This window comes from Furipterus horrens, unplaced genomic scaffold (genome assembly GCF_987537825.1).
Source record: "Furipterus horrens unplaced genomic scaffold, mFurHor1.1.pri manual_scaffold_5, whole genome shotgun sequence".
Lineage (NCBI taxonomy): Eukaryota > Metazoa > Chordata > Mammalia > Chiroptera > Furipteridae > Furipterus > Furipterus horrens.
In genome coordinates, this window is record NW_028327175.1 from 87,083,729 (window position 1) to 87,100,645 (window position 16,917).

The window sequence follows — 16,917 nt, forward strand, 5'->3', positions numbered from 1 at the left end:
GGTCTCTACGGGGACCAAAATGGACCATCTATGCAATAGGAAGGGTCCCGGGAATGGTCATTTGTCCCAGGATGACGTCAGCACTTGCTGTAGTTCTTTGGATTTCTTTCAAAGAGCGTTATGCCCCCACTCAAGCCTCACTTGAAGGTAAAGTTCAAAATGAAAACTCTTTCCAGGAGTAGTACCTTGACCTTGGTTCAGGGCTCGGAGTAAATCTCAGCTATTGGGATCCTGATGCTAGGGAGCAGTGGACCCAGCAGGGAGGGACTAGGGGTAGTAACAATAACCCTCGCAAGGGACACTTTTGGGGGGTTGGGGTGGAAGGAGGGACCAACACTGGCAGAGAGGCAGGCATTTGCCAGGCATTTAGTAGCCTCTGGCCTCACCATTGACTAAAATCTCCATCCAGCTTGCTTTGCAGTGGCTTCATTTCTACAGGGGACTGTTGGGCATTTTTAAAGGAACTTAAATGTTCTCATAAAAAATATAAATATGTGAAGGTGATGGATGTGTTAATAACAATATGGGGTGTGGTCCTTTCACAATGTATATGCATATCAAATCACCACAATGTATATTTCAAATACCTTAATTTTATTTGTCAGTTATACCTCAATAAAGCTGAAAAAAGAAACCCAAGAACTAAGGGACGTGGATAATAAAAGAAGTATTCATTTTAGCCAGTGAAGCAAAGCACACTTTTTCAGGTAATGTTGCATCCCTTTAAAATCTCCCAGTTGGATTTTCAACTCTGCCCTAGGTGTGTTGGGGTGCCTAGAGGATGGAGAGACATGGGCCACCCCTTAGTGCTTGGGTGCCCTGAAGTTATCGTATCCTTTTATTTGCATCCTTGTGATTATCCATCCTTTTATCTACCTCTCCATCCATCTACCAACCCACCCATCCACCCATCCAATCAGCCAAACCAACCAATCACTCAACCAACCCACAAACATTTATTGAACCAGGCAGTATTCCCTCACTTATCGCGGGTATTACGTTCTAGAACCCCCTGCAAAGTAGGAGCCTTACATTTATTTTACATTCTTAAACCTGTGTAACTTTAACAACATACGTATACAGTACCGCAAAATCCCGCGATATAGCAAAAAATCCACGATAAGTAATTAAATGTAATATTTTAAATAATCCCATGATAGAGTGAGGCCACGATAAGTGAATCGCGATATAGAGAGGGACTACTGTACTACAATAAGCTAAGCTCTGTATTACTAGGGACACTATGGCAAACAAGACAGATTTTATCTTTCTCTCATTGAGGTTATAGATGGGCAGATTTTAATCAAGCATTTGTTAAAGGCTGCCTCACAGTCCAGAACTTGTTTTAATAACTAGCTTTAACTCTTTATGTTCTGGTGTTCTTCTTGTAGAGTTGTAAAGCATGAGTCCTTCCACACCTTTGGACATCAAATATCCAAAGTTTAGATGGGAAGAGTCTACAGATTGTGGTGCCAGAATAAATATTTTCTGATTTGTTTATGTGTGTATCTCTCCTATTGAACTATGAATTATTTGAGGGTAGGGACTGGGTCTTAAGTTTTTAATGCCCTGCATTAAGCCTAGTGGCTGACACATAGTAGCTTCTTACTAAATGTTTGTTGACAAAATGCTGTCTAAAAGGTCAGAAGTCTACCTTCAAGGCTCATCGTTACTGCCATCATCATCTACCTTCTTATGGGGATCTTGATGGGGAGGAGACCTATGGCAAGCAGGTGTGTGTGTCCAGTCCTCTGTACAACTATGCAGCCCTTCCTTCAAGAAAACGGTTCAGAAAAGCCAAAGTCCATCCTTCTCCTGTATCTCTTGTTCCGGGACAAACTTGGAATTTCATTAGGTTTCTCCTGTAAGCAGTTATCTTGGGAGGAGAGCAACTTCAGAGGGCTCTCCCTCGGACCCATGCCTGGGCTGTGCCAGTCGTGACCCTCACATTTGCACTTTCTGGAGCACTGTGAACCTAAGGGTTGATAATGTCTCTGGGATTGTCCAGGGATCCAGGGCAGGATGGTGTAAATTGGGAAATGTGTGCATGCTCGGTACTGTCCTCACTTGACATAAGGAATGTCTTTAAATTATTTAAGATCTGAAAATGTGTTTTGAACCCTGGAAGGTGTTGTCACTTTCCCTCTAATAAAGTGTGTCTGACAATCACACTTTATTGGTGTCGTTAGGAAAAGAATGTCGTAGACTTAAGAAAACATCATAATTTAAAGAGTGACACATTTCAGTGGAGAAATAAAGCTGTAGACTGCTCTGAAAAGAAAGTAAAACCATAGGAAACCATTACTTCATGGGGACAAATATTTTGTGTCTTCAGAAAGTTCTTACTAAAAAAACGTGGCTGAGTTCTAAGGCCTGGAGAATGTGTCCACACATACATGGAAATAGCCTCCATCTTATTTTTAAGGGATATGCCCTACTTATTACCTTGTAAGTATTTAATATGATTGTTGTTTACCATAGCAGTTTGCACCAAGGCTTTGGTTCAAACTGCTTAGAAATGTATTCTTCATTAGCTACCATGTTGAAGTATAAAATCAGTAATAGTTTTCATCAAGGTCTATATACTGTTACACCCACTAGAATTTATAAAACAGAAATTTCCAGTACAGTAAGGGTTAAATGGTACTCCCTAAGATATATTGTATGAACCATATAGAGAATTCAAGCGTGTGCCACAGTGTGTGTGTAACTTTGATGTGTTATTTTATAGTTCTCTAGTGAAGATCTATTTGGTATACTATTATTAATAATGTGCAGATCCCATCAGCTCATACTGGGAATATATATTTTTTGTCCCCCCCAAGTGGAGGAGCGTGTTAGCTCAGAATTTCCTGTGGTTTATTTTTTCCAAAATTTATACTTTCTCACCTACAGTGTATTTTTGTGGTTTATTTGTTTCACAACTCGCCTTTACTGATGTGAGAAAAAAGGCCGGCGAGTAACTGCGTTTGTGCTAGTGAGTCTGAAATTATTCTCAAGGCAGGGTTCTATGACACAAAGTGCTGAGATCTAGTTCCGCTGATCCCTTTCCACCCCAGCAGAAGGGAAAACGAGAGGGAAGAGAGAGGGGCCAGAAATGGGAGGCTCGCTGGAGCCTGCAGTGTTTTCCTCATGCATCTCAATGTTCAGAGAGAAACGTGGTAATAATGTGAGCCGCCCTTTGTTTATCATACACCCAGTTCATGGCAGCAATCTTTATAAGCCACCAATGACACTTAATAAATACGAGAAGACACAGGCTTTTTTGATTACTTAGATCTAAATGTTTATACAAGCTTTCATGAGAGTTTTTCTTCATTTACGCAGATTTCTCTCCCTATGAAACAAGTTTTCACAGGAGCTAAATTCATTTCATTTGTAAATATATTTGATAGAACTCAGGACTTCTTGTTGGTTATTTTCATTAAAACCTAGATTTTTGGAAAACGGAATGGAAGCAATTTTTAAATGGGCGAATGATGTCAAAGAATTTTACAGTTTGTGAAGGACATTAATGAGGATACTAAAAAAAGAAAGAAATGAAATGAAAAAAAGAAACGGCCACATGAAAATATTTCTGAGGCTGTTCTTAGCAATCGGGATTAGCAGTATTTTCCTTTTTTGTGTTGATGTTGTGTGGACCCTGGAGACGGTTGTGCACTGTGGGTATTATTGCTGCAGCAGACGAGAGGGAAAAAGATAGCTTTGCAGCGGAGCCCGTGGATGGCCCCAAGCCAGTGCCCTGAAAAATGGCAAACATGTCACAGCTAACAGCTGGATACAGAAATATTTCTCTTTAATTTGGATGGATAAAATTTTTTTCACAGCAGGGCACTCTCAAAAGAGTACAACATCAAAGAGGGCGGGTCTCACCAGTCAGGCATCAACTGGCTCCAGGACGGAGCAAAATGAATGAACTGTCAGGACTTTTCCAGCATGTGTGTTTCTGCCAAGTGAAAAGTTAAAGGTTCAGTGGCTTGTTCAGATCACAGACAAAAATCCTGATAATGGAGGCCTAATTCTCCGAAGTCGTCTTCTGATCAACAGACAGAGGATGTCTGACGAGGACTCCAGATTGATGGATGGCAGGCTTCGTATTGATGGGCGCTGGCATCCTCGGAGATAAGTGCGAGTGACTCACCGAATGCTCCGCAGCCCTCGGGAGCCCCCAGGTCTCTGTGCTGGAATCCTGAGTCACCCCATCTCTTCTGCTGGCCTGACACATAACAGCAGCTGACCCACCGTGTGACCAAAGGACCCGTTTCCATTCCTTCCCATGGCCGGCTCGCTGATGCAGGCTTCACAAACCCCACCGCGGGTGTTTTACAGTTTATTGACACTTTTCAACGGTTTTTCTGATCACCATATTTCAGTCTTGACTTATATGTTAGTATTATCTGCAAGCTCAACATAAACCTCTAATGATTTTCTAATATTTCTGAGACTTGATGAATGTGAATTGACAAAGTACAGTATATAGCTTTATATCAGCATTACTGAAAGTACGGCAACGGTGTATATAACCATTACTCATTTATTTTATGGGGCGTTTATTACTTGGCCTTTGATAGCTCGTCTCAAAATCTTGCCATGCCAAACACTCCAAACCAAAGTGAGAAGGAGTTTTCTTAAGAGAAATAACAACAAAAAACGTTAATTCTACCGGAGGGAGGAGGAAGAAATGATTGAAATGAAGAAAAAAAACCTATAGAATTATATACTTGAGAAAAAAGTGGAAAAACTGGACACACATTAATATGGCCACAGTAGCTAGTGTTTACTTTAATGAAGAAGCCTTCCTTGTAAAATGTGCCTCTTCACCCACAAATGTATGCCTTCCCCGTTTTCTGATGTTCCCAGTCACTGAGGCACATTGCCAGCGGGAGGAGTGTGGGTCAGTGCATTGTTGGGGAGTTGTCTTTTTCTGTGGCGTGGTTGCTTTGTGTAAATTCTACTAACAGATTGAATAATTCTCACTAAATTGACGTTTATCCTGAAAATGGGGATTTGTTTTATAAATGACGTTATTTATCATTATGAACATTTTCATGGCTCTCATTTGGAGAACTGCAGATGCTTTTAAAGAAAAAGCTCTACTATTTCTCCCTGATAGGACAAATGGGATATGAGGGGGAAAAAGCAATAACATGGTAGCTTGTGATTCAGGAAGTTTTTATCCTTGTCACACCCACCAACTGCCATTTAACCTCAACAGCCCAAGGTTTCTTACCTGTAAAACAGAATAATGTCCCAGTCTACCCTCGAGGTCAGTTATAAGGCACAAATAAGCTTGTGAAAGTAATTTATAAACTAACATCCTATACAGATGTGTATGACCTACTGTTCTTTCTTTGTGTTAAGGTGGGGCAAAGGGTTGCACTCATTTTTAAAACATAGTTTTGGGGATCTGTCTTCCCAAGCCTTGATTTAGGTTGACTGGAAAGTTTAAAAGTAAAGAGGTTGGGAGACCACAGTGGTTTTTTTGCTGTCTTCCTCTCTGGCGTGGGGAGCAGCGCCCGGAAACCCTGGCTAACAGGTATCTCTGTTGGCCTGATGCTCCAGGCTGCCATCCACAAATGTCCCCTGCCCCCATCCAGGCACTTTGGGTGACACAGACTGCTTGCCTGCCTTGGACATGTCCATTGTTCTTGTGGAAATGAGGTACTGTAAGCTGGGCCCTCCTCTGGCCAGAAATGTTGGTGGCCTCAGAGGTCAAGCAATCCTACATGGTAGGTGATGTTCAGGGAGAGGTCTGTGGGGGTCCTCAAGTCATAATTAATTAAAACACTTGTAATTACTACCTGTTTATTTAAGGAATGCTCTTAAAGGTGTGGTGGGTGCCCGTGTCTTTTTGGATGATGTTTTTATAACAGTGTATTAAACTGAAGACTGATTAAATTTAGGAAATGGAGAATATAGGACTGAAGAAATGCTTCTTTATTATTTTCTAGATAATCACATTCATTCAGCATTTTAAATAGTTTGTTTTATTTTTTGATAGACCTATCTGGGAAGTAAAAACATAAATTGAATGACTGGTTTACTTCTATGCCTCCTTTATGTGATCCCCAGTTTTTTCTTCTCTTCTCCCTCTCCTTCTCTCAGTAGAAGTTGATTTCCTGATACATAGAGAACCTTATGCAAGGTAGTTGTGGGTAAATTTAAAAAATATTTGAAATGTATTTCTGCCCTCATTGAGCTTACGGTCTGCTAACTTTAGCAATAATGAGTTTGCCTCTGCCGCATATACTATCTTATGGTCAGTGTCCCCAAGCAGGTTAGTAGGTTATGCCTGGGCTGACACTTCCCATATAATTATAATGTTGGCCTAAAGGATAGCTAATGCTCTTGGGACTCTTACTGTGTGCTCAGTGCCCACTTGAATCCTTTACATATACTCTAGTTCATTTGATTTTCCTATTGGTCCTTTGATACAGGGACCATCATTAGCACCATTTTTTTTAAAGATGGCCTCAGTTTCCTCAAGAAGTTATGTAACTGCTCAAAGTCACACGGCCACCTGATGTGGAGATACAGTTGATACCCACATACATGCTCTTAACTTCTGCACTCTGTTCTTTCCATTCTCTTTCATTGCTTGTTTCCACTGGTAATACTTAAGAAAGTCTCCACTAACAACCACACTGTTAAAAGTAAAATCTTTTATTTAGCAACAGAGGTATTCTGGTTTTAACTTTTCATGGTCGAAACAATGCTGTAGCCCATAGCTACCCACAGGCCACAAAATATTGCACCTTCACCTCCTGGCACAGAAGAATCTCACAGTAAAACATGTTTATCCAACTTGGCAGACAGTGTATTTTTTCAATTGAGTTGCTCAAATTACTAATACACCTGATTATTGAAACTCAAACTTTCTGAATTTTACACTGGATAGAGACAAGCTGAAGGAGATCTGAGAAAACCATCTTTGTATCTGTTCATCCCTGGGTCCTCCCCGTGCTGTGGAAGGAACTAAAACGGTGCCCGGGTCTGAGGTCTAAACCGGAAATTCCCAAAGACCTCACTTTCCTTAGCCTGCTACAGTGGTAATTGTTTAACACGTTTTAATCATTCTATGAAATTCACCCTTGCAGTTCATAGAATTGAAAGAAGTTAGGTTCAAGGTAGATGTCTTATTTTCCAAAAAAAGCCCTTGCTATTAGGGTTTAGAATGAAGTTTTAGTTGCATTTAGTGGGATTTCTTCTTAAGCTTTGAATAAAATCTCAGATCTCTAAGAAGCTAAAGAATTATTGTGAAAATTCAGTCCCATTCCCTTCAGCATGTTTTGAGTTCCTCTTGCATGCTCGGCCCTGTGTTAGATGTTTGCTCATAAAATAAGCTCCCTCATGTCAGCTGCTCAGTTGTTAAGATCATAGACTCTCTTCTGGTTTATTTGCAGGATTAAATGAGATGAGGGAGACCTCAGCACACTTCTAATAGGAAGGCGGAGGGATGGGGGGATGAGGACCCTGGAGATGAGGCCTCATTCTGCCACTGACTAGTAGTCGTCTTACTTTGTCTCAGTGACCAGTTTTTGGAAACCCCATTTCCTTATGTGTAAGTGAATCAGGTTGGAACAGATGGTGTCTGAGGTCTCTTCTAAATCTGATTTTTGTAGGTTCTAAATTCCTAGGCCGAGGTACTCAGTGTTCTAGCAGAACTGCTGACTGACCTCTTCATGGGGTCTACCTACTGCAGGAAGTGCACTGCCTGTGGTTTTTCAAACAGGGCCCCGCAGTTCCCTGCGGCCCTTGGTGATATCCCAGGAACCACCTCAGAGAACAAGCCGAGGCTCGTTGAGCTGGTGGGGTGTTCCTGATGGACTTTCTTTTTATCCATTTGTATAGTGGACCAGGAAACTTTCTTTTAATTTAATTTAATTTATTAATATTTTTTTGGTGGACCAAGGCAAGTTTTTATCTGTTTTTATAGTGGAATTACATATAAGACTTCTTTGAATTAAAGGGGATCCCTTGCTTTAAAAGGCTATGGAAAGCCTCTGCTGGTAAAAATGGAAGAAGTGAATGCTTTTCTCTGCTCTCCCACATCCTGGAAAACTACAGCCCAGACGGGAGACCCTCAGTCAGATGATGTCTCTGGGCAGCACAGGAGCAATGATTGTTTGCTGTGTTTCTAGGCTATTAGTTCAAATGGTTTTCCTTGAAAGTGGCCCCCACTGTAATACCCTAATGTTCAGGGAAGCCATAATTTTTTTAAAGCTGGGATTACACATGTAGATGCTTGAAGAGGCTAGGCAGGTAAGTAAACTAGCGAAGAAGCCTGTAAGACAATAGGGAGTGGTAGTGACTATGGAGAACTATAGAGTTGGCAAAAAAAATTCATGTTTTTTTCCATAAGATGGCTCTAGTAGTGCTTAGTTGAAACAATTTTGTTAGATTGTATTGACAGCTGTCATATCAGCATGCATTAAAAAAACATCAAAATTTGTGAATTTTTGTGCAGCCATTTTAATATTGAAGATGGAAGAAAATGCACAACATTTTCGGCATATTGTGCTTTATTATTTCAAGAAAGGTAAACATGCAACTAAAACACACACACGAAAAGATTTGTGCAGTGTATGGAGAAGATGCTGTGACTGATTGAACATGTCTAAAGTGGTTTGCGATGTTTCATGCTGGGGATTTCTCGTTGGATGATGCTCTATGTTCAGGTAGACCAGTTTGAAGTTGATAGTGATCAAATAGAGACATTCATTGAGAACAATGAATGTTATACCACTTAAGGGGTAGCTGACATACTCAGAATATCCAAATCAATAAAGTTACTGGTCGAACTGAAAAACGTGTCTTTTTATTTTACAGAAAAAAACCATATGGACTTTTTGGCCAACCCAATAGAAAAGCACATGGCCTATCTAAAAGGGGTCACCTTCTTTTTCTCAGCTTCAATGGATGAGTGCCAGAGAATGGGGACCGATATTTTGATTTTTTTTCAAGAAAAATGAGAAAATACATAAACTTTTCAAATTTTAAAAGCAATGTGGAGGAAAAACAATGTTGGTCAATTGCCTGAATTCAGCCTGAGAGTCACTAGTCTGCAAATCTGACTTTAGAGAAACAGATTGCTCAGAATCACCAATACAGTTTTCTTGCTATTTGGTTAAAATGGGCCCACACCAGTCCCTGGCTAACATTGTTTCTCTGATTATTATTATTATTTTTAATATAAGTTGGCAGCATTCATAAATGACAAAGACATGAGCAAGCCACTCATGACCAGGGTTTATAACATACATATAACGTAACAGCATCTTTTTACTCATGCTGTTCTCATTTAAAGTAGATTCTGTTCTAGGAAAATAAGGTAATGAAAGGTAGACTGGTGCTTCCTAATATCCAAGATTGCAATGAAACACACCTTTTGCATGGTGGCTTTCAGTTAATACCATGCATGGTTTGTAATGAGGCAGAATTTGTGGTAATTATTTCTACCACATAAGCTGTATCCCAGTTAGTGTTATTGGATTGAAAACTAAAAAAATCTCTTGAAAAGGTAAAAATTAGCTCTTCCCCTTACTTATGTTTCTGCTCCCACTGATATAAGATAAAAGAGAAAGTATAGACCAAAAACAATGGTTTTAGAATAGCAATTGCATCAATCACAGAAGAAATCAGTGGTTGATAATGCAGTGATACATATTAGAACTATTTTTCCCAGAAGGCTAACACCAGTATTGTTTTTAACCTTGGGTAAAATAGTAAGCTTCTTTATTTTAACAACACATGCAAGAACTAAACTACAAAGAAAGAAATGGCTAGGTTTTCTTTTTATTTTTCTCTCTTTGAGCTTCTTTGGAAAAAATATCAGAAAAGCACCAAGTATTGTATAATATATAAATGCCAATGTACAGGCCACCAAAAAAAGTGTTAACACTTTGTCATATTTGATTCACAATTTTTTTAGAAAAAAATAAGCATTTCAGATAGTGTTAATTCCCCCTATTTTGGTATCTTATGCATCAATCTGCAACCTGATTTTCTTAGTCAACATATGTATTTGATATTTATGTGAACTGGATCTTAATACAAACAGATCTAGTTCAGTCATTTTAAGTGCTTTATTCTATTTTGTTGAATAAATAAACTACGATTTTTCTTCTAATGATTTTGATTATTATGAACAATGCACAAAGAATGCTCTTGAACTTGTTTCCTTAGTCACATGTATCAGAGTATCATTGGAGTAACTTCCTAGACATGAAACTGAGTTATAGGGTATACATTGTCAGCTTTATTTCATATTGCCTAAATGTTCTTCACGTGACTGTGCCATTTTATACTCCATTTCAGCAATGATGGAACTAGCTTTCTAAAACAAATTTGCCAAATATACTTTCTACAGTATTGAGGGTTTTCCATTGCAGAATTTAACACTTTTCCCATCAAGTGTCCTGTGTACTTCTTTACCTCCAGAGGGTTCGTTGTTCTTTCTAAGGCTTCCTTAGAAAGAACAGAGCAGATATCAAAACTTTGGTGGTTCATGCTCATTTAGGATAAAATCCCACAGTTTTCAGAAAAACTGTGCTGTAATCAAGTGTTCTTTCAGAACCTATTGTTCAGAACCTAATCTAAATTTAACTCTCTTGTCTTTATTCATACTATTTGAATAAATAAAACTTCTCACTTTTTCAACATTTTCATAGGTACTAAGGGGATTGTCTAACCACTTTGTGCATGATTTTTAATATTTTTCTGCTTATTTTAAATCTTTTGAAAGGTAATGAAAATAAAATAACTTTTCTCTTGGCATTAATTTGTCTCTTTAAATTCCTAAAATTTTGTTGGTATCTAACTTAAAATTTCCTTTTACTGTCACACAAATATAGATATTAATGCAACCTCCAGGAACAGTTTCCTGAACTTGAAATTGTTGCTGCTACTCTAGACTGGAACCTGTTGAAACATTTCCACTTGTTCCTTCCCACCTAGGCGGCAGAACATCAGCCCCTTTCTGCCACAGTTGGTGGATGCAGACAGGCACAGTGTTCTTGTATATAGTTTAGTTACATGTGAAATTTGACCCTCTTTTTTTTTTTTTTTTAAATGGAGCTCTTAAATGGAAAAAAAGTTGAGCTAGTGATGGAGAGTAATGACAGGACCCAAATTAGTACCTAGAGCCTTTTTGAGAAGTCGTCTTAATTTCTATTTAGCACTCACATACATAGGGGTGTTTTCCCAGTTTTATCCTCTTATTAATACTAGAGGAATGAACAGAAATAGGCATCAGTGCCTTTTGGTCTATTGCTTCTCTTTTAAATAACATTGAGTTTAAACGCTAACTCAACAGAAAGGGCTCAGGGTTCTCCTGAGCCAAATGCAGAGGCACAAATGTTTGGCCTCCTTGTGGAACAGAAAGGAGGTGCTGGCCATCGAGAGCATGATGAGCTCCCCACATGCTGTGAACATACATTGTTATGACTTGACATTTTGTGACATATATGAAGTTTTCTCTTTGGGGGAGAGTTGGGTGATGTGGAGGTAATCAGATTGTGTTTTGGAAGATCATTCTGGCTACATTTTGAGAACTGGTTGCAGGAGACCCAGAGATGCTGTTGGTGATCAGTTAAGAAGCCATTGCAGTACTTCGAGTGAGAAGGGAAGCTGATTTGGGCTAGGAAGGTAACTAGAGAGGGAGCAGTGGGTGCATGTGAAAAGTTTAGGAGGCAAATTCAACTGGATTTAGTGATAGCTGGGCTCTGGGGGCTGAGGGAGAGAAGAGGATCAGTCGTGGTTGAATGAGTTTCCTCAGCTCTGATTGGGTGCACGGTTATGGGCTGGGGGGGTTTTCATCACAGGTTCATAAGAAATAGTTTAATATTGGTATTAGCTGAAGGCAGGGAGGCTCAGCCTCATGCCATGTTCTACATTGTGTGATACTTGGAAAAAGCCTGATAGGTAGCCATTTACTTTTAAGGCAAGTAGCATTTTCATTAGGCAAAAATTGCAGAGGTCCTGTAGTCCCAATATGCTTAGTTGAAGAAACCAGAGTGTAGAAGGAAACACTTTTTATACTATACTAATTTGCAAGACTGACTGGCTAGTGTCTGGTTTTCAAATGATTGCAAGACTGACTGGCTAGTGTCTGGTTTTCAAATGAGCTAACACAGAAGGTAGCACCCACTGCATATAAATGTTAGAGTTTTTCTTGCTGTTGGGGACTTTGGCTAGAAGCACAAAGGAGAATTGCACTTCTCCAAATGCTTCACAATTATTTTCACCAGCGGTCCTCATGGAAGGTTTGTTTGTTCATGGGGAGAGGACAGGGCAGAGGGCTGGGCCATCAACATTTTTGGCTCCATTATAGATAAACAGTGGCATTTAAGGAACGGGTGGCCTTGTTCACTGTTGCATGGGCTGTCAACAGCAGGCTCAGGGTTGAGACCTTCAATCTTTGAACCAGCTTCTTAAAACAAAAACAAAAACAACAATAAAATAACTACAGTGTAACCCAACCTAAATACCAAGTCTGTCATTTGACTGCTCATGTAGCAGATGTACCTACCACGTGAAATGTTTCCATTCTCTGCCATCATCCCCAAACTGAGAATTTAAAGAAGTCATTAATCTGAAATAGAATGTAATTTAGGAATGTATTCATTCTTCTCAGGCTACGTTGATTATCAGCTGTGATCACTCTGGCATGCTATGCAGTCATAACTTCTCAAACAATTGTATTTATTAGGTTACTGTCTAGCTTTTATTTGTGGGGGTTAGTGGGAAGGTTGGGGGTGGAGACAAGTGAATTCAAGAAAGAAAGAAAAATCAGCTGTTTTAAATGGTAATTAAAAAACAGAGGCTGTTGTTGCTAAGCCCTTTGGCCCCCTGAATAGAAATACTGAGCTAAATTTATGTGAATGACCGCACTAATTTTAGAACCTAAATGTAACCAATGAGACTCTCTGTAAGACTTACTCTCCGTGGATTCTCCGTGACTATTTATAAAGAAGTGGAAAAGCTGATTAGCAAGAGTAAGAGACATGATTTCTCAGGATGCTCTGGGAACACCCCAGCAGCTGTCGGATCCCACTGCTGATTTTATTTGCAAAGGTCCAATTTCACAATGGTCCTTCTAAAAACTGTACCACTTGCTTCTTGGATGCCCCTTAGACGGGGAATGACCTTCTAGAATTGCTGTATAAATGTAACCCGTGAGCTCCCACTCCTCTGGAGACCACATCCTCCCAGCTGCCCAGGGCTGACCTGCTTTCTGGAAGTGGGAGCTGGTTGCCTCTGCTGTCGGCACGGACCCCACCTGTGCCCAGCTGGCTAGTTGTTTTGCACAAGACTTTTTATCCCATGCTTATTGACTGGTTTGAAGCAGATGTCACTGCCTTGAATGCGATCATGAAAAAAAATCTGTTTGAGATGACCCAAGGCAATAGTTAATAGGCCAACCTCAAGACATTTAAATCCATAGAAAACAGACTTTTTTTTTTTTTTTTTTTTTTTTTTTTTAAATTTTGCTTTTCGAGGGTCTGTATTTTTTGATGACTCCTCTCCTAATAGTTTCAGGTCTGGACAGCTGAAGTCCCATATCTTCTGTGAGGTGAGAGTCCATTTATTTCACCCAAATCAGAGCATTTTGCCAGTTCTTTACAGCTCCATAACTCTCCAACTGCCTTCTGCTAGGTGTCACCCAGCTTGCTGAGCAGACGGTTACTGCCTCTGAATGCCTTTAAACAGTTATGTGTTTGAGACCGGGGGGCCTTTAATGTGGATGTTCCAGCCATGTCAGTGTGGCCTCTCCTTTCAGCTTGCTTTGTTTATCCGGCAGCTCATTACTTAAGAGTAGCCTGTCAAAATAGGTTAAATATTCTTTGGGAAACATGGTCACTCACATCCTTGAGATACCACAAATATGTTTAATACAGGGAAGATTGGCTTGATAAGAAAAGTGTGATTGACTTGCGTCACCAAAAAATATTTTCCTGTTATTCCGGTTGAGTTTCCACAAGCATCAATAAGCACTAGAAAACCTAAGAACAATAAATTCTTGCAGCCGACACATAAAGACACCAAGGGAAGCAGGGAAAATGATTGCTGATGATTCATTCTAACTACTTGACCTTCTGACCTCTTCTCTAGATATATGACCAAGATGGGACACTACAGCACTTTATTGATGGTGGGGAACCTAGTAAGTCGAGCTGGATGAGGTATATCCGATGTGCAAGGCACTGCGGAGAACAGAATCTAACAGTAGTTCAGTACAGGTAAAGTATATCTCAATTTACCGCTTATGGAGCTGAAGCCCTTGGGCCTGCATATACTAATTCAGGCTTGATGCTAGCTTTGAAGCAATTCTGCAGGAATTGTTGCAGGAACTCTGCCAGGACTGACAGAAACTGTTTTTGCTAGGTTTCTGAAATCTCCTTAGTTCTCGCAACCATAATTTCATGAGAATTCAGGAATAAAGATCCTAGTAGAAGGCCTCTTTCGCTCAGTGCACAAGGTAAAATTATTGCCACGTCCTCCCCTGAATGAGCCCAGCAAACCCACTGGCTTGGGCCGAGTGCCCCAGCAGGAGTGTATGCCCCCGCAAAGAGAGGTGCAGAGATTTCAGCCCAGATCATCTTCAGGCCTTCTCCCAGGAGGAACAGTTCCTTTGCACACAGGCCGGGAAACCAAGGACTCTCAGCCTTCCCTAGGCTACTTTTCCAAAACCATTATGCTCAGCAGCAATATCTGAGCCAGAGTAACCTCTCTTGATCCCTAGAAAGGTGCCAATGCATTGGGCTTTGGCCCTTGGACGATTCAGAATGTTTCAGGAAATGAGGTGGTTCCAGAGCATGGGGAAGCCCCTGGTTTCCTGAGATGTTTGCCCAAAGCCCAAAGACAAGATGGAGCCGCCCCCATTTCTCAGAGTCGCATAGGGCCTCGGGGGGTGGGGGTAGGGTGGCTAAGAAGCAGATCCTAAGCTACATCTGCCCAGTGCACCTGTTGGTCAAGCTTTTCCATTTAGTGCTAAAGAAGGCTGGAGTGGAGACAAGAGGGCAGAAACAGATCAAATAGGGAAAAAAGCCCTACCACTAAGCCTTCTTTTCTCAAAAATCCCTCGAAAACATGTGCCATATAAATATATGACCTCAGTTATAAACAGCCATGCTCCCTTTAGAATCAGAAGCAACTGTTTAGCTTTATTAGGCACCATTGACACATCAAAGCGGGAGGCCCTGTGCTCGGCAACTTGGAATCCTGCCTGTGGCTATTTATTTTCCTTTCCTCTTTTTCTTTTTTTTTATTTTATTTTTTTAAATGAAACCTTAAAAAAAGAGAGAGCTTTATTCCCCTTATAGGTTAAAGGCTGCACAAATTTGGATTGCTCTCTGAAGGTCTCCGACTCGAGCTTATTTGGGCAGCACGTGACTTCGCTGCCTTGGTTTCCTGTGCAGTTATATTTCATGCAATAATGGTTCAAATGAGCGTGTGCACGACAGTGTTTCGTTACACTGCTGTGTCCAGGCCTTTACTCACCTTTATTGCATCTGCGTGTCTGCCATGACGTTTTTTATAAAACTCGGAGCTAGAGAATTAGTAAAGGTTGTGCAAGAGATAGTTGGGCTGGTTCTGGAGTGAGCGAGCACCCAGGGAGCACTTGAGGCCCAGTCTGAATCTGGGCAAACAAGCAACCCCTGAGAGGAAGGTGGGCATGAGTAAGTCCTCACCTATCTGTCAATATTAAGTGGATTTTATAGCTCCCCTTTCATGATGGCGCTTCAACTTCAAGTTCTCTCTGCCGATCTGTTTTCGATTAGTTGAGATCTTTATAAAATGAACTACAAAAACACAATTTAAAAAACTGGCATCCATCACCAGTGACCACGTCCAAGAGTAAGAAAATAGAAAAGTTGGACCCTGAAGAGCCAGCCTAATTTTTATTGTACATGAATGTCCTCTTCACAAAAAGTCAGCTGGTTTAGATTCATTCTGTTATGATTTGTAATATCTAAATGGAATTTTCTTCAAAGCACCCTTGATTGATTGACCCTTAGCTGAACGTTTTGTTTTTATTTTGAGGCTGACAATAATGTTTGTTGGCATGTGTTCTGCTTCAACTGTGTTGGGACGCCATGAAGCTATCTTTATGAGTCATCCAACCACAATACTAAATACATGTCAGCAAAGGAAATATTATCTGAAAAGGGAAAAATCCCTTTGATGTGCTTCAACATGCAGAGATTTCTGCGAGTTTTGGAAGCTTTGCCCGCTTGTAAGGAACGGTGTACGCTTACACTTTTTTTTCCCCTCTCGGCCTACTCTGCGCCTCAGAAGACCACCCATTGCTTGAAAACAGTTCTGCTCTTTCAGCGGCAAAGTGTGTCATTTGGTTTTAGCACATTCATTTGCCGGGCGCTGTGTTTATATTAAGGGAAGCCAAACCGAGAGATGAAATGTTACAAGGGTGAAGTACAAAGTAGACTCAATTTTTCTCAAGTTAGGAGATGCCAGTGATTTATAGTTCGGCTCCAATTTTGATTTTTTTTTTACGTAGCAGTGGAAAGAATTAATAAAATGCATAGCTCTCAGAGAGGCAGAGCGAGGAAGGGTAGTGAGGTCCGGACAACTGGCTGGAGTTTTTGTCAGATATTCATAGAATGTTGGGAAAAAAACATTCTGCTTAGCTAGCAGTGCCCTCGTGAGACAGAATGGCAGCAAGTAAGGAAAATAACAAGATAAATGAAATTTTTGCAGCTGCAAGTAAAATATTGAGAATCTGCACTTTTTTATTGATCTTTATGATCCTATTGCCAAGAGCCACTTTGTGGTGACAAAATATGTTGACAAGTGCATATCTCACCGCCATGAAAAATGTGGTGAAGGATTCACCTCCTGTCTGCAGTGTTGTACAAGGAACAAATGGCCCTGCTACAGCCAATTCCTTACAGAAAG

At 40.4% G+C, this 16,917-nt stretch overlaps 1 protein-coding gene across 1 annotated transcript in view; it reads left to right on the plus strand.

The window, feature by feature from the left end:
• PRDM6 (PR/SET domain 6) overlaps positions 1-16,917 on the plus strand; it is a 94,987-nt gene that overhangs the window by 49,468 nt on the left and 28,602 nt on the right. Inside the window, exon 3 of the mRNA XM_090279062.1 lies at positions 14,113-14,240. Within this exon, the coding sequence (XP_090135188.1) occupies positions 14,113-14,240 (128 nt within the window). The remainder of the gene's footprint in view (positions 1-14,112; positions 14,241-16,917) is intronic.